This window comes from Crinia signifera, chromosome 5 (genome assembly GCF_055691185.1).
Source record: "Crinia signifera chromosome 5, ASM5569118v1, whole genome shotgun sequence".
NCBI lineage: Eukaryota > Metazoa > Chordata > Amphibia > Anura > Myobatrachidae > Crinia > Crinia signifera.
The window spans coordinates 289,131,094-289,153,524 of record NC_139221.1 but is presented as its reverse complement, the minus strand read 5'-3'; the positions used below and the strand labels follow the sequence as shown (position 1 = coordinate 289,153,524).

Sequence of the window (22,431 nt, the reverse complement as noted above, 5' to 3'; positions counted from 1 at the left end):
TTGTGTACCGGTCTGAATCGAGCCCCATATGTAATAGTAAGTTTATAAGCGAATTAATAATTACTGTTAAGTAAGATAATAGTAAGTGTGAGTCTTCTAAAGACAGGTGCCAAGGCATGGGGCATCTAATACATAATGTCACTCATTAAGTGCTGTAATGTCCCCGCAGGTCACACATACATTATGTTGGACCTTACAAGGGAGTTGTTAGGTCAACAGTTAAAAGTAGGGATGTGCACCGGCCACTTTTCGCATTTTGGGTTCTGATTACCTTCAGGTTTTGGGTTCTAATGGGTTTTGCCAAAACACCCCCTAAACGTTTTTTTTTTTTGCCCCTACGCTATTATTAACCTCAATAACATTCATTTCCACTCATTTCCAGTCTATTCTGAACACCTCAAACCTCAAAATATTGTTTTTAGGCCAAAAAGGTTGCACCAAAGTAGCTGGATAACTATGATAAGCGACACAAGTGGGCGGCACAAACACTAGACTAATATGGCACACTTAATAGTACCCCTGTACTGATATGGCACACTTAGCATCACCCCTGTACTGATATGGCACACTTAGCATCACCCCTGTACTGATATGGCACACTTAGCATCACCCCTGGACTAATACAGCACACTTGACAGCACCCAATGAATTATGCAGCAGACTTGGCTTACCCCAGGAATAATACGGCACAGATGGAGGCACCCCAGACCTGATACAGCACACATGGAATTATACGGCACAGATGGCGGAACCCCTGGACTGAAACCGCACACATGGAATTATACATGGAATTATACGGCACATGATGACACTCCTGCTGTAAAAAGACGTTTTTTTTTTATTATTATTTGAATAAAAAAATGGCAGCACCCCTGGACTGATACAGCAGACTTAACAGCACCCCATGAATTATACAGCACACTTGGCTCACCCCTGGACTGATACGGCACACTTGGCAGCACCCCATGAATTATATGGCAGACTTGGCTCACCCCTGGAATTATACGACACACTTAGCATCACCCCTGGACTAATACAGCACACTTAGCAGCACCCCATGAATTATACAGAAGACTTGGCAGCAATCCATGAATTATGCGTCACACATGGGGGCACCCCTGACCTGATACAGCACACATAGAATTATACGGCACAGATGGCGGCACCCCTGGACTGATACGGCACACATGGCGGCAGGCATGGAATTATACGGCACACATGGCAACATTCCTGCAGTAAAAAAAAGAAAAACTTTTATTCTTTTAATTAAAAAAATAGCAGCATACCTGGAATTATACGGCAGACTTAGCAACACCCCATGAAATATATGGCACTCTTGGCTTACCCCTTGACTGATACAGCACACTTAACAGCCCTTTTCATAAAAAAAGGGCAGCTCCGCTGGTCTGATACAGGACACATGGGGGCACCCCTGGACTGATACGGGACACATGGGGGCACCCATATAATTATACGGCGGCACGCATGGGGGCACCCCTGGACTGATATGGGACACATGCGGGCACCCCTGGAATTATACGGCACACATGCAGGCACCCCTGGACTGATACGGGACACATGGGGGCACCCATATAATTATACGGCGGCACGCATGGGGGCACCCCTGGACTGATATGGGACACATGCGGGCACCCCTGGAATTATACGGCACACATGCAGGCACCCCTGGACTGATACGGGACACTGGGCAGGGCAGCTGGACTGATATGGCACACTTAAAAAAAAAACTTTTTTTATTTCAATTTTCCAAAAACTTTTTTTTTCAGAGAGCCCCTTAGATGTCCCCCACAGTCGTCCCATATACAGTAACAGCCCCCTTAGTAGTAGCCTTAGTCCCTACACACCAGAACGTTTTAATTAACTTGTGCTGGCAGTGAATTACCAACACCTGAGACTTGTTATCACACAATATATACAATACATTTTTGAGATTTGAGCTCAAATAATTACCTACTGTACACAGAGTATCCGCTTGGTTTTGTGTGACAAGCCTCATAACATTTTAGAACTGGAATCTGTGTCTTCTGCTTCCATTACCTGGCTCAGATTATTGTGGACTTTAAAGTAACAATGGTTCAAAGGGCCAGATTCTCTAAGATTCAAAAGTGATAAAATGGAGAGTGATAAACAGCCAGCCAATCAGCTCCTGTCTGACATTTTTCAAACACAGTCTGTGACATGGCAGGTAGGAGCTGATTGGCTGGCTGTTTATCACTTTCCATTTTATCAATTTTGAAACTTAGAGAATCTAGCCCAAAGACTTTTTGGTTGCTAAAATTGATTTCCAATGTTACTTTGTTTTTGTTTTTATGGAAAACACTAGTAATACCACTTTCAGACAGAAAAGTCTGAAAATCCCGGCAATTACCCAGCATTTGCACTGCCAGGTCATTTTGTCAGGAGCAGCCTGACCCCCTTCACACAGAAGAACAAATTACTGGGTTGCAAATTTCTACCCGGTAATTTGCTGAATAACACGGGTATTTCTTCCTTGAGTCAACCTAGGTCGTACATCCCGGGTCATCGACCCTGATAAATTCCAGGGTCGGAGACCTGGGATTTATGACCTGGGTTGACCCTTTCCCACAGAAAAAATGACCCGTGTTATTACCAAAATTACCGGGTAGAACTGCTTCACCCGGTAATTTCATTTTCTGTGTGAAAGGGGTATAAGGAAGCTGGTTACTTATCAGCCAGTGTGCCTCTGCCTGCTATTGGGATCCGCTAGGTAACATTCCAGGGACCTTATGGAATAGCTTGGCCCAAAAACTAATGTGCCCAGTCTGAAATCTTACCAACTTAGCTTGTTCTGCAGATACAAGACCAGATACATTAGCACTTTCTTACAGAACATTATAGAGAAGTCCAGATTGACTTGGCTTGCCTTCAGAAATACCACTGGGGAAATGATGCTTGAAGCAAGACCCCTTGATGTTTCTGTGACATGTTATCTCATCTCAAGGTTTGCAGATGGACTAACGCTACACAAAAATGTCCAATTCCAAGCAATATAAAGGTGGTCTAGTACTTTGTAAGCTCTACTTTATCCAAATGTTCAGGGCAACCATTACAACAACTGATCCTCCTGGTGGGGATACTTATTCACAACATTTTTTAGCCATATTAAGGAAGGCTTTCAGTTATAGGGGTGTATTCACTGTTGGTCGTTAGGTCCATTCTGTCTAAAAGCATATTTTACGCCTGAAAAAAAAGTCTAGATGAATTGTAGTATTCACTATCATTTTTTCTAGACAGTCTAAAGCATTTCACCTGTCAACTCTTTTCGTTTGCCTCGCCTGTCTAAATGAGTCATTTGGACTTTTTGTTTCACTTTGTCTAAACTCAGCCATATTAATCTGATTTAGCCTATTCAGTATCTGATTGTCTAAATGGATTCTACAGTTTTCAGGCAGGCTTTAGACAAAATGAACTAGACAATTTCTTCTGTCGGGACTGCTCTACAAAACATAAAATATTATTTTATTTATGTCGTTTTTTAAATGAATCAATGTAATTTATTGTCATTTTGCTTATAAATACATTTTGTATGTTTATTATTGCCTATATAAATATATTTAGATTTTTTTCATAATTTTTTTTTTTACTCTCCCCATGTCGCATTGTGTTTTACCAGCATGCAGTGTTGTACCCATGTGATACCTATGCGTATTCGTATTTTCTGGATTTACGATCCTGAAAATCGTATTCGCATTCATGGCACATTCTTATTAGTATTTCCGAATGTATACACCGTTGAAAGAATACGAATAGGAATCACCATTCAAAAGAGTGGTGATTCCTAATACGGCTGGTAATTAGCGGGATACGGCTGCTAATTGCTGGCCAAATATGCCTGGAAAATACACTTCATTTTCCAGACGTATTTGGCTTTAGCCTGCACGAATCAGTCAGATCCGTGCAGGCTGCAGTGTAAAAAAAAGAGAGAAAAATTAATAAATAATTTAAAAAAATGGCGTGGGGTTCTGGTTTTAAAAAAATCAGGGACCAAATTAAATAGGGTTCCCCGTATTTTTTAAAACCAGCACCAGGGCAAAGGGCCGGTCCTGGTTCCCAAAATACGGGGGACAAAATGAATAGGGGTCCCCCGTATTTTAAGAACCAGCACCAGGCCCAACCAACCAGCAGGGTAATGTCACAGCCGGGCGACACTTATTATACAAAGTCACGCGGCCGAAGCATTAAACTACTGACCGGTCAGCCTGAGCAGGGGTCCTGGAGAAGTGGGGACCCCCCCAATGAAGGGGTCCCCCCCCCTCCAGAACTTACCTGCCCAGGCTGAAGCCTGGTGCTGTCCCCGGTGCCCCTGGGCTGTGGGCACCGGGCTGATGTTGTGTAAAAAAATAGAAAGAACCATTGGGTTCTGCTGTGGAACTATGAGTCCCAGCAAGCTTGGTCCGCATACTGGGACTTGGAGAACCACAAGTCCCAGCATGCGGCCCATTAATGGGCTTGCTGGGACTCTTCGTTCCACAGCAGAACCAATAGTTAAATAAAAACACAAAGACACTTGAAAAATAAAAAACTTTAATGCACACAGAGCCCATTCATTCAAATACTTACCTATCTTGATAGTAGTTCAGTCCCCTTGTCCAGTAGAAATCCAGTATGGGTACCTGTGGAGGGAAACCATACTCACCTGGGTCCTCTGGCATAAATCAAAACTTCTTCGTTGCAAAGTAGGCATCCACGGCACTTTGCAAGATAAAAAAAACCGCAGTACTTGATCCCGGCATGGACTGAGGAGAGCCGGAGGATGTCTGTGTACATCCTGCGGCTCCTCACCCCGAATTGCGCTATTGTCCACCTATCGGCCAATCAGAAGTCGCACGGCCGCTAGGCGGCCAATAGCGCTATTTGGCAGCAGGAGGGCGGCAGGAGGGTGCCAGAGGGTGAAAACGGGTGCCGGTGGGCAGCAGGCAGGTGAAGGAGGGCAACAGGGGGGTGAAGGAGGGTGACAGGACAGCATGACGGGTGACAGGGCAGCAGGCGGGTGACGGAGGGTGAAGGAGGGCAGCAGGGACGTGAAGGAGGGTGCCTGTGGGCATCAGGGGGGTGAAGGAGCGTGCTGTAGTGCAGCAGGCGGGTGAAGGAGGGCAGCAGGCGGGGGAAGGAGGGTGCCTGTGGGCATCAGGGGGGTGAAGGAGCGTGCTGTAGTGCAGCAGGCGGGTGAAGGAGGGCAGCAGGTGGGTGAAGGAGGGTGCCTGTGGGCATCAGGGGGGTGAAGGAGGGTGCTGTACTGCAGCAGGTGGGTGCTGTAGTGCAGCAGGCGGGTGCTGTAGTGCAGCAGGCGGGTGAAGGAGGGCAGCAAGTGGGTGAAAGAGGGCAGCTGGAGGGTGACAGAGGCAGCACGGGGGCGCAGGTGGGCAGCAGCACGGGGGCGCAGGTGGGCAGCAGGGAGTGAATGAGGGCAGCAGGAGGGGGGCGCAGGTGGGCAGCAGCACGGGGGCGCAGGTGGGCAGCAGGGAGTGAATGAGGGCAGCAGGAGGGTGCAGGCGGGCAGCAGGAGGGGGGCACAAATGGGCAGCAGAAGGCAGCAGGAGGGGCACAGGTGGCATCAGATTTTAGATTCAGGGGCACGGGTGGGCAGCAGGAGGGTATGGAAGGGCAGAAGTAGGGCAGCAGGGGGGCTGAAGGTGGGCAGCAGGAGGGTGGAACAATGGCGGCTGGTGTGCTCCATGCCGAATTGCTGGGGATTCTTACCTGGCTATCGATCACAGTGGGTGGGCAGCGGCCTGACAGTGGGGCAGGCAGCGGCCAGGCGTGCACTCCAGGGCGTCTTGCGGGGATTCCGGCATCCAGGGCTGACAGCGGGCGGCACCCCGGAGACTGCAAGTAGGAAGGAGGTGGGCTGACAGCGGGGGAGGCAGCGGGCTGGCAGCGGACTGACAGCGGGGGAGGCAGCGGACTGACAGCGGGGGGAAGGCTGCGGACTGACAGCGGGGGGAAGGCAGCGGACTGACAGCGGGGGGAGGCAGCGGACTGACAGCGGGCGGGAGTGCACTCCAGGGCGGACAGCGAGCTGTACACTGGAGGCTGCAAGGAGGGATGGGGGATGCAGGTGCCGGGCCAGCCAGTATGAAAGGGGAGCAGGGGGGATGTCCAGCGCACTCCCCTGCATGTGGATTAAAGAAGCAGGGGAGTGCGCTGGACATCCCCCCTGCTCCCCTTTCATTCATACTGGCTGGCACGGCTGCATCCCCCATCCCTCCTTGCAGCCTCCAGTGTACAGCTCGCTGTCCGCCCTGGAGTGCACTCCCGCCCGCTGTCTTCCCCGCTGTCAGCCCGCTGAGTGTAAAACTTTCTTTTTCTTCAAACTCCCCTGCTTCGTTCATGTAAATGCAGGGGAGTTAACTGGGCACCATCTGTTTTAATTTTACTATGTCGCCCCTTCCTGCTGGGTACAGATCTGTCCCCGGAGTGAAACTCCATCTGCCCTGTTTATGTTCACACGCTGGTGATTTTGGTGGTGTGTCTGCGTGCAGACACACAGGTGTACTCATTACTCACTGACACTCTTCTCAGGTCAACATGCAGACACACCACCAAAATCCCTAACCCAACACACCCCTTCCCGCCAACACCATCCGCCCCACCCAAAATTAAACACATTCATCCACAAATAACAAACATAATTCACATTAAAATATATTTATAATTTTAATGGGGCGTAGCCCCTTACGACGGCGTGAAGAGCGCCCGTAGGTATATATATAGATATGACTCAGAGCCTGCCAAATATGATAATATATTGAAGAGCTGACTGCCTTACTCATTTTGAAGTAGCAGTCAGCAGCTATGTCTTCAATCTTCTGAGTCTGCCTCTTCAGTCTACACAGCAGACAGCACAAAGTGTCCGAATCCCGCCTCCCTGAACAGCCTGCGCGCACAGCCAGTGACTGAGGCGCAGGCTCCTTACACAATCGGACAGCTGAGCTGAGCCATCGCAATGCCGCCCTTTACCTAGGGTGCCGACGGCTCAGCTGTCAATCACCACAGCACGGGGAGGAAACAGAGAGCGGAGCGCTGCAGATCGGATTCTTAAGAGAGTGCCTGGCTGGTGGCGGCTGGCTGGTTACAGCCTGCCGCCCATGATAGGTGCCGCCCCTCGGCCTGTGCCTCACTGCATGTAACGCAGGTTGTTATTGACGTGGGAAGTGTGTCAGTGAGTAATGAGTACACCTGTGTGTCTGCGCGGTGACCTGGGAAGTGACAGTGAGTAATGAGTACACCTGTGTGTCTGCGAGGTGATCTGGGAAGTGTGTCAGTGAGTATTGAGTACACCTGTGTGTCTGCGCTGTGACCTGAAAAGTATGTTAGTGACTAATGAGTACACCTGTGTCTGCGCTGTAACCTGGGAAGTGTCCGTGAGTAATTACACCTGTGTGTCTGCGCTGTGACCTAGGAAGTGTGTCAGTGAGTAATGAGTACACCTGTGTGTCTGCGCTGTGACCTGGGAAGTGTGTCAGTGAGTAAAGAGTACACCTATGTGTCTGCGCTGTGACCTGGGAAGTGTGTCAGTGAGTAATGAGTACACCTGTGTGTCTGCGCGGTGACCTGGGGAGTATGTAAGTGAGTAATGAGTACACTTGTGTGTCTGCGCGGTGACCTGGGAAGTATGTTAGTGAGTAATGAGTACACCTGTGTGTCTGCGCGGTGACCTGGGAAGTATGTTAGTGAGTAATGAGTACACCTGTGTGTCTGCGCTGTGACCTGGGAAGTGTGTCAGTGAGTAATGAGTACACCTGTGTGTCTGCGCTGTGACCTGGGAAGTGTGTCAGTGAGTAAAGAGTACACCTGTGTGTCTGCGGGGTGACCTGGGAAGTGTCAGTGAGTAATGAGTACACCTGTGTGTCTGCGCAGTGATGAGGGAAGTGTGTCAGTGAGTAATGAGTACACCTGTGTGTCTGCGCAGTGATGAGGGAAGTGTGTCAGTGAGTAATGAGTACACCTGTGTGTCTGCGAGGTGATCTGGGAAGTGTGTCAGTGAGTATTGAGTACACCTGTGTGTCTGCGCTGTGACCTGAAAAGTATGTTAGTGACTAATGAGTACACCTGTGTCTGCGCTGTAACCTGGGAAGTGTCCGTGAGTAATTACACCTGTGTGTCTGCGCTGTGACCTGGGAAGTGTGTCAGTGAGTAATGAGTACACCTGTGTGTCTGCGCTGTGACCTGGGAAGTGTGTCAGTGAGTAAAGAGTACACCTATGTGTCTGCGCTGTGACCTGGGAAGTGTGTCAGTGAGTAATGAGTACACCTGTGTGTCTGCGCGGTGACCTGGGAAGTATGTTAGTGAGTAATGAGTACACCTGTGTGTCTGCGCGGTGACCTGGTAAGTATGTTAGTGAGTAATGAGTACACCTGTGTGTCTGCGCTGTGACCTGGGAAGTGTGTCAGTGAGTAATGAGTACACCTGTGTGTCTGCGCTGTGACCTGGGAAGTGTGTCAGTGAGTAATGAGTACACCTGTGTGTCTGCGCTATGACCTGGGAAGTGTGTCAGTGAGAAATGAGTACGCCTGTGTGTCTGCGCAGTGATGAGGGAAATGTGTCAGTGAGTAATGAGTACACCTGTGTGTCTGCGAGGTGATCTGGGAAGTGTGTCAGTGAGTATTGAGTACACCTGTGTGTCTGCGCTGTGACCTGGAAAGTATGTTAGTGACTAATGAGTACACCTGTGTCTGCGCTGTAACCTGGGAAGTGTCCGTGAGTAATTACACCTGTGTGTCTGCGCTGTGACCTGGGAAGTGTGTCAGTGAGTAATGAGTACACCTGTGTGTCTGCGCTGTGACCTGGGAAGTGTGTCAGTGAGTAATGAGTACACCTGTGTGTCTGCGCGGTGACCTGGGAAGTATGTAAGTGAGTAATGAGTACACTTGTGTGTCTGCGCGGTGACCTGGGAAGTATGTTAGTGAGTAATGAGTACACCTGTGTGTCTGCGCGGTGACCTGGGAAGTATGTTAGTGAGTAATGAGTACACCTGTGTGTCTGCGCTGTGACCTGGGAAGTGTGTCAGTGAGTAATGAGTACACCTGTGTGTCTGCGCTGTGACCTGGGAAGTGGGTCAGTGAGTAATGAGTACACTTGTGTGTCTGCCCGGTGACCTGGGAAGTAGGTCAGTGAGTAATGAGTACACTTGTGTGTCTGCACTGTGACCTGGGTAGTATATTAGTGAGTAATGAGTACACCTGTGTGTCTTCGCAGTGACCTGGGAAGTGTGTCAGTGAGTAATGAGTACACCTGTGTGTTTGCCCAGTGACCTGGGAAGTGTGTCAGTGAGTAATGAGTACACCTGTGTGTTTGCCTGGTGACCTGGAAAGTGTGTCAGTGAGTAATGAGTACACCTGTGTGTGTCTGCCCAGTGACCTTGCTGCTGTGTGCAGGCGGGGGTGTGTGTGTGCAGGACGGTGGGGTGTGCAGGCCGGGGGGGGAAGCGGATTGCTGCTGCTTCTGTGTGCAGGCGGGGGGGTGGGGGTGGTGTGTGTGCGCCAGGGGTGGGTGTGCAGGACGGTGGGGTGTGTAGGCCGGGGGGGGGGGGGGGAGCGGGTTGCTGCTGCTTTGTGCCCCCCCCCTCTAAGTTATTATAGACAACCTCCTCCTCTCCCCCTCTATTGAAGTCAGTTCACTCCAGTCAGGGGGCCCCCTGGCAAAGGGGGGACCAGGGTACAGTATGCCTTGCGTCGTCCCCCGCCTTAATCTGGATATAAATCACAGGCATTCTGGTTGCTCTTGGTGTCTATGGTGGAACCCATAGAAAGTTCCTGAACATAAAATGAAATGACAAAGAATTTATGATTATTTTTCTATTCCTTATTATGCAGAAGTCATTTCGTTATAACTAAAAGGCTATTATCACTCACAGCAGACTGTAATCTGTGTCTTTGCAGAACTTAACATATCAGTAGTTGTCAGAGAGCACCACGATTTCTCAGAAGAACAATTACAATAAATGTAGTCGATAATGGAAAACAAAAGTTTTCAAAGTTTAACTGGGTTTCCTTTTAAAGTTGTGTAAAAAAAACAAAAAAAAAAGTTTCCCTGCATTTTCTAGCCTATTATAATATGTGAAACTCACGCTACACAAATGTAGATTTAATTAATATTCATCACTGGGATGTAGACAGTTTAATAGATGCTCTTATGCAGGTTTGCAATCATAGGGCAAGAGTGAATATGAACACGATGTGAAGTCAGTGGTAATATGCTCATAATGAGTCACCATGTGATATTCCGCTGCAGAGAACCCTAGATTACAGGATTCCATCAGATTTATTCTCTAGCATTAACACCATGAGACTGGTATCCTGGGGACATTCCGCAATAGTTTAATCTACAAATTGATAGAGAATGATGATAATAATAAAGATGATTATTAGGCATTTATATTAATATTAGATACACGTAATTAATTTTTTACCCTGTATACAGATGTAGCCGCGCTCATCTAGACTACCTATTTCGGTCTGATTGCAATGCGATCCTCACTGCAGCGTGTCGCAACATGGCTTGCGTGGCATATGGCATTGCCAGTGAGTGTAATGCTTATGTTCATCCACCAGATGTCACTTTTGAAAATCACCAATGAATGCGCATGTGTGAAGTCTCCAATGAAATACAGTACAGTAATATAGTCCAAGAACTACTTTACCATTTTGTATATACAGTATGCTATATAGTCATTCATTCTCGACTCACCACCATGTTGTACAGTAATAATGCTATGTAGACACTCATTCAGCCCCAGGACTCAGTGGGGAATGTATGCTGAGTTAAGCTCTGTAAGGGCCCCCATACACTAGTATAAGGACAAGTCGGACCCAATTTCCCTATATCTCCCCGCGAGAGCTCACTATCTGGCATTTTTTACATGGGACAAATCACATACGTAAACTCCCAGTGAGCTGCGGGGCAGGAGAGTTAAAAAAACAACCTGAGCAGAGGTGGTGCCAGGCTGCGCTGAGCACCTGGGGGGGTGTGGTAGAGCACTCTCAGCCAATCAACGGTCGGCCTGTCTTTTGAAATTTAAAAAAAAATTCTCCCGCCACTGGCCGCACGGCACCCATCACTTAGTGCTTCCCGGGTGCTGCACATCTCACCGCTGCTAAGTCACTGCCACTCCACCCGCCGCTGGACGTACCTGTATATAGGTGTGTGCCAGCGGTGCTTCACCACTGGCACACAATAAACTGAATCTGTCCCTGCTAAAGAACACCTGAAATATGCCCCTGATGGGTCCGATCTAATAGATTTTATGTGCAGGATGTTCAGTCTTCAGGGTCCGACCTGATGTGCACGGGACCGTGCATCAGGTCAGATGGGATGTCAAACACATCCAATTTGGGCTGATTTCTCGGCCCGATCCGTTGGGCTTGGATGAAATCGACCTAAATCGGATAAGTGTATGGGCACCTTAAGAGTGGACTAAGCTCAGCATACATTTCCCCACCAACTCCCTGGGGCTGAATGAATTACTGTAAACATAGTGGTGGGCCGCGAGACTATCGGCCGCAAGGGAGCTCACCACCGCCAGGGCCGGCTCCACCACTAGGCAGCTTTAGGCATTTGCCTAGGGCACCGGCCACTGGAGGGCGGGAGTTTGGAGCAGACCCCCCTCTGGATGGAGGTCAGCGCCACCGGCGGCCGCAACTCTTCCCCCCATGGAGTGACTTCACCCGCACAGGGACACTGGCAGCAGGGGTAAGTTTCCCGCAGCTCTCTTTGTCCGCATGTAGAGCAGGAGAATCCCCAGGTCCCTCCCGCACTACATCACCCGGCACCCGTCGATCACCCCCCCCCCCACGTGGAGCGCCACGGCCGAACCTAGGTCCCTCCCGCACTGCATCACCCGGCACCCGGGGTACGGATTCCGGTCAGCAACAACCAATTTTTTTGTTTAATTCCCCTGTTTTGTTGTTTAATATTTGTTCAATAAAATGTGTATATACTTTATTTAGGCTTTGTGCACATAATTTGGGGTGCAAGTACGTTCTACTATATGCCATACTTGCCTACTTTTGAAACCTAGTTTCAGGGATATTATAGTCGGTGGTAGAATTTTGAACAGTGCCCCATTAAGGGGGCGTGTCATGCTCCACCCAAAGGGCATGTCTAGTTACATACATGGAGACATTGTAAAAAGATATTGTGAATGTGGCACCTACAAGCGTGGGTGTGTACTGCTACATCTGAGAGGAATCTTGCAAAATGACTTATATACAAATGTAGATGAGCCCCAAAGCAGTTACTAAGAGATACTATACAGTACTTGGTAAAGTGCTGGGAAATGGTGCTGATGATTCAATGTAAATGTATCTATCGCTCATTCCTTTTTCCCTAAAAATGTAAGAGTGTTATGTGGGCTAGGGGAAATGAGGGAGATTGCTAGACTAATGAGGGAGAGAGGGAGATTGCTGCTATTTCAGGGATTCTCCTGCAGAATGCAGGAGGGGAGGCAACTATGCTGTATACATGTGGACTCTGCTCGTCCATTTCCACACTGTATCTGTGCTCCTAGTTTCCATACTGTAGCTGTGCTAGGTGACTTTGTAGTGTGCAATGTTCAGTAGCAAGATGCAAACTGGCAGAAGAGAAGCTAACAAAAGCAGCTTCCACAGTGAGCTTAGTCCAGCACATGGTCAGTGTCCCCCGAGCATCGCTGACTTCAATCCCCACACAGCCTGGAAGCTCACTGCTACCAAGCTCTTCACTTCCCCCTCCATCAGGCTCCATCGATTCATTGTATATGAAGGGACAGTTGAGGCCAGGAGGTAATGGGGGCAGAGTTAGCAAATCTAACACGAAACAGCTCAGACATAATTAGAGCTGGTTTGTTTGGGTTAGTTATAATCAGCAATACATTAAAATACATTTACAAAATTAGATCAGATTTGAACTAAATAAACCTTTTATAAATTATTTCTAACCTTAAAATTGCAAAATATACTTTGATTTGTCAAACTACTGTAACTCATTTAGCATTGTCTGTGGGAATACGGGGCTTCTGGACTCAAGTATGGAAATATACCATGCAATGGGGCAGATGTATTAAGCCTTAAAAAGAGATAAATGCAAGTGTGATAAGGAGAGATAAACGTCCAGCCAATCACCTGCTAACTGCCATGTTACAGCCTGTGTTTGAAAAAAGTCAATAAGGAGCTGATTGGCTGGACGTTTATCTCTCCTTATCACATTTGAATGTATCTCTTGTTAAGGCTTAATACATCTGCCCCAATATTTGGTCTCAGCATTGTCACGGACTCCCGAATGGGCAATATTATGCCTGATGGCACAATGAAGAAACAAGGGGTCTGCAAACTTCTGATTATTGTGTCTGCGGTTGCTACAAAATGTATCCTTCAGTTTTGGTTGCACCCTACAGCTCATCCATTCACCCTTTTCTTAAATAAATGATCCCACATTTTCAGAATGGAGCGGCTGGATGCATCTCTGTGGAAATATATTTCCACTTAAAAAAGTTTAATACCTTGGAGAGTTATGTTGATACCCTGCCCCACACTCTGAAAGAGCCAATATGGAGGTGCTTTAGGAATACACTTTGGTACGAAACACGAACGTGCATGCAAGATCCCCCCATTTTGTTTGATACTACCTATCCGTGAGTACCTACTGTCTCCTTAAGGCCTGTGTGTGATGAGACTGTTGGCTTGGTGATGGACCTCGACCCACTACGTCATTGTTATGTTTACTCGTTCTGTTTTGTATTGATATATCCGAATCCCAGGTGCTGTGCGTGGCATGCTGTGGGCTTAACCGCTTAGCCATTAGGGAAACTGTACCGCACGCAGGTCAGCAGCAAGAGACGGAGGCTGACTGATGGACGGTGGGAGGTGCGGTGAGCTTACAGAGTGTAGGGGGTTGAAGTATGCGACACTGAGGGGGAAGGGGCAATGATGCGCTGGACTAAGCTCACTGAGTAAACGGCTTCGCTATACAGTAGTGTCTCTTCCATTGAAATGAGGTTTCATAACAACAGTCAGATGAACATAACCGTTTAAAAGTTGTGGGGCAGGATCAGTGCTACTGTATGGTAGAAACTAACCAGGCATTTTTTTCTCGCAAACCAAAATATGTGCACAGGTTAAGTGGAAGCACAGCCTACTGTCAATACAGGATGTTCAAATATAATACAGTAAAACAGTAGAATAACAAAAAAAAAAACAACAACCAGGGAATCAAACTCTAGTCTCTGCGCCTGGCACACAGTGGAATTAACCACACAGCCTTTAGGGCTTCTGTACGGCAAGCAGGTCACCTCATCGACACCTGATGCAAATGAGCTGCTGTGTGTGAGTTTGCATTGTATTAAAAACTCGGATTGACTCTTGATTGCTCCCAAACTGTACGTTTGAATGAGGAAATAGTCAAAAATAGTTTACAGAACCTAATTCGTAACAAATCTCCTGGCCCGGATGGAATACACCCTAGGATACTAAAATAATTGAGTTCTGTCATAGCACTACCATTATATCTGATTTTCGAGGAATCAATCAACTCGGGGAGGGTAGTAAGGGACTGGCGCATAGCTAACATAGTACCAATATAGAAGAAAGGTAGCAAAACTAACCCTGAAAATTATAGACCGGCCAGCCTTACATCCATTGTGGGGAAAATATTAGAAGGAATAATAAGAGATAGTATCCAAAATTTCTTAGAACAGGAGAGGGTGATAAGTAAGGCTCAGCATGGGTTAGTGAAAAATAGATCAGACTAATTTAATTAGCTTCTATGAGGAAGTCAGTAGGGGGCTGGACATAGGGATATCTGTTGATGTAATACTGCTTGATTTCGCTAAAGCTTTTGACACAGTGCCTCATAAAAGTTTATTAATGAAACTAGGTAATTTAGGGTTAGGAGATAAAATTTGTAATTGGATTAAAAACTGGTTGCACAATCAGGGACAGAGAGTAGTGGTAAATGGCATACATTCCAGCTGGGGTAAGGTCAAAAGTGGAGTCCCGCAAGTTCAATATTGGGACCCACCTTGTTTAATATATTCATTAATGATATAGGAAGTGATATAGTGAGTAAAATTGCAATATTTGCGGACGACATGACATTGAGTAAGGAAATTAACTCAGGAGAGGATGTGGATACACTACAAAGTGTGGAAAGGTGAACAGAAAAGTGGAAAATGCAGTTTAACGTTGATAAATGTAAAGTAATTCATTATGGGAACAAAAATGGGAACAAGCGATAAATAGGCTAAATGTAGTTATTATAGGGAATTTAGCTGGGGGTCATCATAGATAATAAATTGAGTAATAGTGCATACTGCTCAAATGCAGTAGCAAAAGCAAACAGGACACTGGCATGCATTAAAAGGGGAATGAATTCAAGGGATGAAAATGTGATAGTGCCTCTTTACAAGGCTTTGGGGAGAGCACACTTGGAATACTGTGTTCAGCTTTGGGCAACACACCTTGAAAAGGACATAAATTAATTGGAATAGGTACAGGGAAGGGCGACTAAGCTAGCAAAAGGTCGCGAATCACTAGAATACAAAGATAGGCTAACCAGGCTGAATATGTTTTCACTGGAGAAATGGAGGTGATATGATTAGTATGTTCAAATACAGGATTGGGAATAATATGGAACTGGGAGATGACTTGTTCACTAACAGGCCTATACTTAGGAGACGCGGGCATGTACTGAGGAAAATAAATTCCGTACTGAATTAAGAAGAGGATTCTTCACCATTAGAGCAGTAAAATTCTGGAACTCATTGCTGGTGGGGGTGGTTACAGCTACTACTGTTAATAAATTTAAATCAAAACTGGATACATTTTTGTCCTCTAAGGGAATCCTATAGATATGACTTACTCAAGTCTGTAGTTACAAGTCTAATAGGTTGAACTTGATGGACTAACATATTTTTTTCAACCTTAATTACTATGTTACTATGCATTGTGACAAGGATCACAAACACACGCCCTCAGATGATGGCTTTGTAGTTACAACATAGCAGGTTACATTCATGTGCACTTGGTTTCACAGGCAGTAGCATGAGGGGTTAAAGTGAGGGGGAACGGGGTGGAAATGAGTTCCACCACCTCTACCACAGTCCTGAACAGTTATTCCAACAGAAAAGCCTGTCCCAGCAGCTTCTTCTGGCACGGTGTATGTGATGTCATGCCATCACTGCTGCTGAAGTGAAGAAAAGCCACTAAGAGGAGCAGGCTCTTTGCTTGCTGAAGACAGGGTGAGAGGGGGCTGGAGGGAATCAGAGGAGGGGAAGCTGCTGGAGGACACAGGGCATGGAGCTTCGGAGGTACATGGACAGTTAGCTACTGGAGTGACAGTCACAGATGTGTATAAACAGCACTACTGTGGACATTATGTGTAGAAGGGGCACTACTACTGTATGTGGTGTAATATGAATCAGGGGCACTACATGCAGTATAATGTTTATATAATTGTTCTACTGTGTGTTGTAATTTTAATTGGAGATACTATTGTGTAGGGCACAAATTCCTTGGCACTGGTCTAGGCTCTGCCTAATGGTGGTGGTCAGAGGCAGAACTCTGGGAGGCAATGTAGTCATCTGCAGCCGGGCTCCAGCTCCCAAGGGGGCACCTCTCATCCCCTGCGAGTTCAAAGCCATCAATTTAACGTCTGTGGCTGAGTTTTTAAATATATATCTGTTTATATATCTGTTCTCTCTCTCTTGCTATTGAGTCATATATAAAGAAGGGAGGCACATATATATATATATATATATATATATATATATATATTGCCTCTGGGTCACTTGGACGACCTTATGCCACTGGTGGTGGTGGGGGGGGGGGGGGTAGGTTCGGTGTTAGGGGAAAGGAGTTCCACCACCTCTCCTGGAACACTTTAATCCCTGAGTAGCATACAGGCATAGCAGACTCTTATAAGGCTCCAATGGTTCCTATTCTAACCCACACCCCTGGTCTATGACTCGGGTAGATAGTCCACCATTGAGAGCAAGGAGGCTCTGCCACGGGAAGCCTTTTATTAGGACATCCCAGGTGCTGCTGATTCCACATGGGATTCTGCTACTGCTAACAAAACCTGGTCTGGATCCTCCACATTACTTTCATGTGGGGGAATACTGACTCTGCCGCTCTATCTAATGTACAGTAAATGCTGCTACAGTAGTGTCTAGTAGTCTCGCCCACCACCATTTTTTTCTTTATTTTCTTTATTCATTTTTATGCTATATAGATGCACTTTCAGCCAGTGGGGAAATGATTGTTGAGCTTAAGCGTGCTCTTACAGAGCTAAGCTCGGCATACCTTTCCCCACCGAGTCCGTGGGGCTGATTGAGCGAGTACGTAGCATAATTAATTAAAAATTGGAAGCGGTGGCGGCCGGCGAATAGCGATGATGCTTCATATACTGTACAGTATGTATCCGTGATACTGTACTGTACTATTCATCAGTGGAGCAATCGCCACCAAGCTGCAAAGTAGTGCAGTTACATGCTTTCGCAATAGTGGGCCATCACAGAACATTACTCATGGCCCAACAGCGATGTCGGGAAAACAGTTAAGATGAGCGGGGCTACATCTGTATATATTTGTAAATGATCTTTGCTACCCTAGGTAATATACATTACAGTGGGTAAAAGGGAAAAAAAAATAGAAAAATGGCCATGCCCCCTTGCAAAAATAAATGAAAATGCTATCTGCACCTGCAGATTTGTCACCCCGAACAGGTAGCCCAGGAACGCACTAGGCCCCTTGAACAAGCCTGAGTAAATAGTACTTGCTTTTCCCCTATCTCAGCGACCCAGGTCTTGAAAAAGCATTTCCAAGAATAAATTTGTTTTGTTTTAGTTTATAGTAAATGTTACCATGAACTGTTCTATTGTTCTGTATTTGTTAGTTAATATTTGGATCATGTTTTCTGCTTAAAAGTAATTAATACATCCTACAGCTGTTGACTTAATTGGCTTCAATTCCTTTTTATTATTCATTTTTGCCACATCAGTATTCAAACTTCTGTATTCAAACTTCTTCTGTTACCAGTTCTGTCTATATAACATCTTTATTATGGTTCTATATGCCTTTCTTTATATCTTTGGCTCAGTCTACTATAGTAAATTGACAAATTATTAGAATTCTCAACAAATGCTCTTAATATATTGTTGGTATTTGGACATATCAGTGTACTATAACATCCCTATTTAGAAATGATGGATCAGATCTCATTTTATAGCCTTATTTATATATGTTGCATGTTTTCCATTATATAATTTTGCATTATAGGTCTTACTTTCATATTTGTTCTTCCATCAATTATTCTTTATTCCCCTTGTACCTTTCTTGTTCTCAATTTATGGTCTACGTCGTCTTTCTCCTTTTTTGTAACTAATTGACATGTTTCTCCCCTCTCATTTCTTTTTCACACAACACAGGTAATATCCTAATTAACATTAGGATGCTTTCTTTTTTTTATCACATTGTCACATTAATTTTGCCTTTCTGTACTTTTAGTACTTTATAGTGTGAGATTTTGTGTTGGGAACAAATTTTAAATGTTCAGTAGCTTCAAAGTATGCAACTGTTGGGGTTTAAATGTATGGTCAAAGCCAACCCTGGCCTCCGCTCACACACCTTACTGCCTAGGACCTTTGCTTCTTCCTCTAGTGCAGTGTTTTTCAACCACTGTGCCGTGGCAAGCTAGTATGCTTTGAGATGTTCTCAAGTGTGCCCCCAGATCTAGTGATGCCCAAACCAGTTTACAGCCACCACCAGTTCAACTGTTATTTACTGGTCTCTTCTTTTCATGTAAAGGGCCAATATATTTTTTTTTTGTTATCTGTTGGGACCAGTGTGATTGTGTTTTATATGGGGGCCAATAGGTTTTTTTTTTTCCTGTGGGGGCCAATGTGTTTGGCCCTGTGGGGATCTCTTGGCAATTGCTTTGGCAATTTTAAAATCTTATTTAGTGTGCCGCAAGGTAAATAAGTTAAAAATCACTGCTCTGGTGTGTCTGCTTCACACTTATCAGATAGATAATGTGCACCATACAGTACAGTAGTGTCTGGAACTGTGAACAACCTTTGTTTAATCTCAGTTTACACCAGTAGGTGGCAAAATAGAAAAAGATGCAAAGTACTTAGGAAAGGAGAATTATTGGTTGTGATCTTGTTGATTAGCATACAGTGAATAAATCAAAGTGGAAGCAGAGGCAAATGTAGATTTCTAGAGGGAGGTCCTCATTCTGATTGACCCACAAAGCCGTGAAACTAGCAGCTTTGCGGGTCATGTAAATGCCACCCGCCGCCCGCACGAAGGTCGCCGACAATCGAATGATTTCTCTAGCGCTCGTAGATCTAATACACTCTTTATTGTCTTAGATCTGCAGCATCACTGTACAGGAAGAGGTCGGGCAGCTGACATCCGCTGACTTCAGATGCCCTCCCCCCGCACCCAGATCACGGCTGCATTAGCATGGGGATGCTCACGAACACTGGGCATTTCCATGGGCACTGCCCATCCATGCCGCCCCATGTTCCCCACCCGCGCTGCTCCATGTGAATGGGCCGGTTAATAATCAATTCGCCCCGCCCAAACGCCAATGGAGCCTGCACATGCGCATAACTGCATATGCGCGGGGGCAGTCCCAAACCATCGCTCCCCTGTGCGAAAGTGCAGGGGAGCATATGGATCAGAATGAGGGCCATATTCCACAATCCACCAATCTGCGGAACATTGGAGCAAGTGCGGACTCTGACTTTGGGTATATATGTATATATATATATATATATATATATATATATATATATATATATATATATATATATATGTTGGTCTTTTTAAATACTGATGATATATTGTATAGGCTGTATCAAACATATTTAAGATAAAATAAGTGATAAGGAAAAGGTTAAACATCTCATAATATATATAAATACACAAACATAAATAGAACCTGCTGGAGACAGAACTGCACGTTCTTAGCACACATTCTCCCACCTCATGGCAAGGCACCTATCTCTTCTCCTTGTTAGCTACTCTCTGGTCCCGTGCACGTAGAAGTTGCTCCCGCCATGCATGTGCAGAACCTGCTCTATACCTTAAGCTGCATGTTGTGGTGGCAGCGCTGGTATTTGTATTATATATTATTTCTATTGTTATCATTTGTGCCACTGGCTAAGAGGAGGGGGTTCTGGGCAACTGGACTTTACATTGCCCTAATCCTGCACATACGCATGTGTTATGTGTAATTGGTGTTCAGTGGGTACTTGGCACCAACCACACACTATTTCCATTAATTTTGCAAGAAAACAGGGCTGCTTTCATCTTTTGCTATTTTGCCAACCATTGGTTTAAATTGAGATTAATCAAAGGTTCTTGCCAGTGCCAGGGACTACTGTACAATTAGTACAAGAATATCTCTAAAACATTTTGAAATATTAATTATTTTTTCTAAGCTCTCCTTAAAATAGACTATATATATTTACTATCTAGAAGTTTTTTTTATATTAATGATGTTTTTTGTGTGTTGCAGGTTTGAAGACCCTCCCATGTGGTGATGTAAATGGAAACCCACCTTGAGTCTTTTTCAAAGTTTTTGATCCATCACTCATTGCTATATGACAAATCAGACTTTTATCGACCCTCCAAAAACACCACCAATGCATGCAGACGTTTGCTGAATTCTGTAGATTTGTTTTATTCTTCCACTGCATTTGTATAAAGACATTAATGTTCAAATAAATTACTTGTGCTTAGAAAGTGCAACAAAATATGTGAAATGATGAATATCGGCTATTTGCGGCTGCATCAAATACGCCTGTCAGGAGAATGTGCAATTTATTGTAGCACTTCTGGTGGTGAAAAGGTTAACAAATCTGTGTTAAAATCTCATTCATTTCAATCCACTTATGTTACGTCAATGACTGGATCTCTTCCATCATCTGTATCTTTTCTTGTGGAAAAAGTAAGATATTGTATGTTGGTAATTATGTAAATCAATTTAGCAGAATAAAAACCTTTAAAAACCTTTTCAAAAACAGCATTCAAAATAAAATTATTTATTAGACGCAAGAACCTTGATGCTTAACCATGATTAGATATTGAAACACAACTACTTATCCACTTTATATTCTATCCCAGACTTCTTACCAAATTGCTGCTGCTGGCTTCTGGAATGTTCCATATTTCCGACTTCTTTATATTTGAATAAAGGTTGCACCAGTTTAGTTAAAAAAGTTTAGTTTAAAAAAAAAGAATAAAGTGGCATCAATGTTATAAAGTATCAACAGACAAAGAAGAAAAAGAAGAAAGAAAAAGAAAAGACACTAAACAAACCAATGATAACAACATACACACATTTTAAAATACAGATAAAAAAATAAAACCAAGACAGGAGGAAATTGTGGGGTTATTGAGGGTGAGCGAGATTTTTAGTGGAGATGGTGACATTGGAAGTGTACCATTTTAGGCAATGTCCATGTAAATGTAGTAGAAACCACAATCTCATAAGTAGGGCTGTCCAAACCGTGAAATCGCACAGGGTGGAATGCACTGTGGGGCAGCACAGTTTCAGATCCTCAGCCCATGCACCTGGCTAGTAGGGTGCTTACAACGGCCCCCTGCAACCAGTATCTCTGGAAGGAGACTCTGGCCACACAACCTGTCAATGCACCATTGTTCTGATCATGGACCTTCTGCCCATCCGGCCCTTGGTGTGTAGCTTTATGATGTTATGCATTCATGTGGAGGGGAAGATGTGGCACAGGGGCCACAATGGGGCTGGCAGAGAGAAAACTGGTTAAGCAAGATACACAGGACAGTAATAAGGGAAAAATAAGAAATTAAATAAATACTTTCATGTGCTGAAGTAAAAACACTAAACTACTGTATATATCTCTTTGGCTTTTATTCAAGAGGAGGATTAGTACCTTACCCATATACAATACTCAATTGATATACTGTACAACACGAACAACGTAAACAGCTTAATCAATTACAGTATATCAACAAGATTTAAAAGCATAATACCTATGTTGGTGGTAGTATTCTGTATACCAGTGGTTCTCAACCTCAATCCTCAAGGACCCCCAACACTGCACGTTTTTTCCAGGTCTCCACACACAATCAAAGGTGAAATAATTAGCTTCACCTCTGATCTTTTAAAATGTGTCAGTGACTAATGAGTGCACCTGCCAGGTGACCTGGAAAACGTGCACTTTGGGGGGGGTCCTTGAGGGACGGAGGTTGAGAACAATTGCTGTATACTCTCCTAAATTAGTTGATTTATTGGTTTTAAATAATCAATTAATGGAAGAGGTCAGGGGAGGAGACGTAAATTTTACTGTCATCAGCAGAGAATCTGCACTGGGGTAGATCGGTTAACTAGTTTTCTAAGTGGGGAGTCCTCCAGTAGCGCTCTCTT

The 22,431-nt window shown here is 45.2% G+C and overlaps 1 protein-coding gene across 1 annotated transcript in view; it reads left to right on the top strand.

Annotated features, from left to right (window-relative positions):
• NPY (neuropeptide Y) overlaps positions 1–21,046 on the top strand; it is a 55,303-nt gene extending 34,257 nt beyond the window's left edge. Inside the window, exon 4 of the mRNA XM_083189200.1 lies at positions 20,542–21,046. Coding sequence (XP_083045326.1) covers positions 20,542–20,566 — 25 coding nt within the window. The 3' untranslated portion in view covers positions 20,567–21,046. The remainder of the gene's footprint in view (positions 1–20,541) is intronic.
• Positions 21,047–22,431: the final 1,385 nt, after the last annotated feature.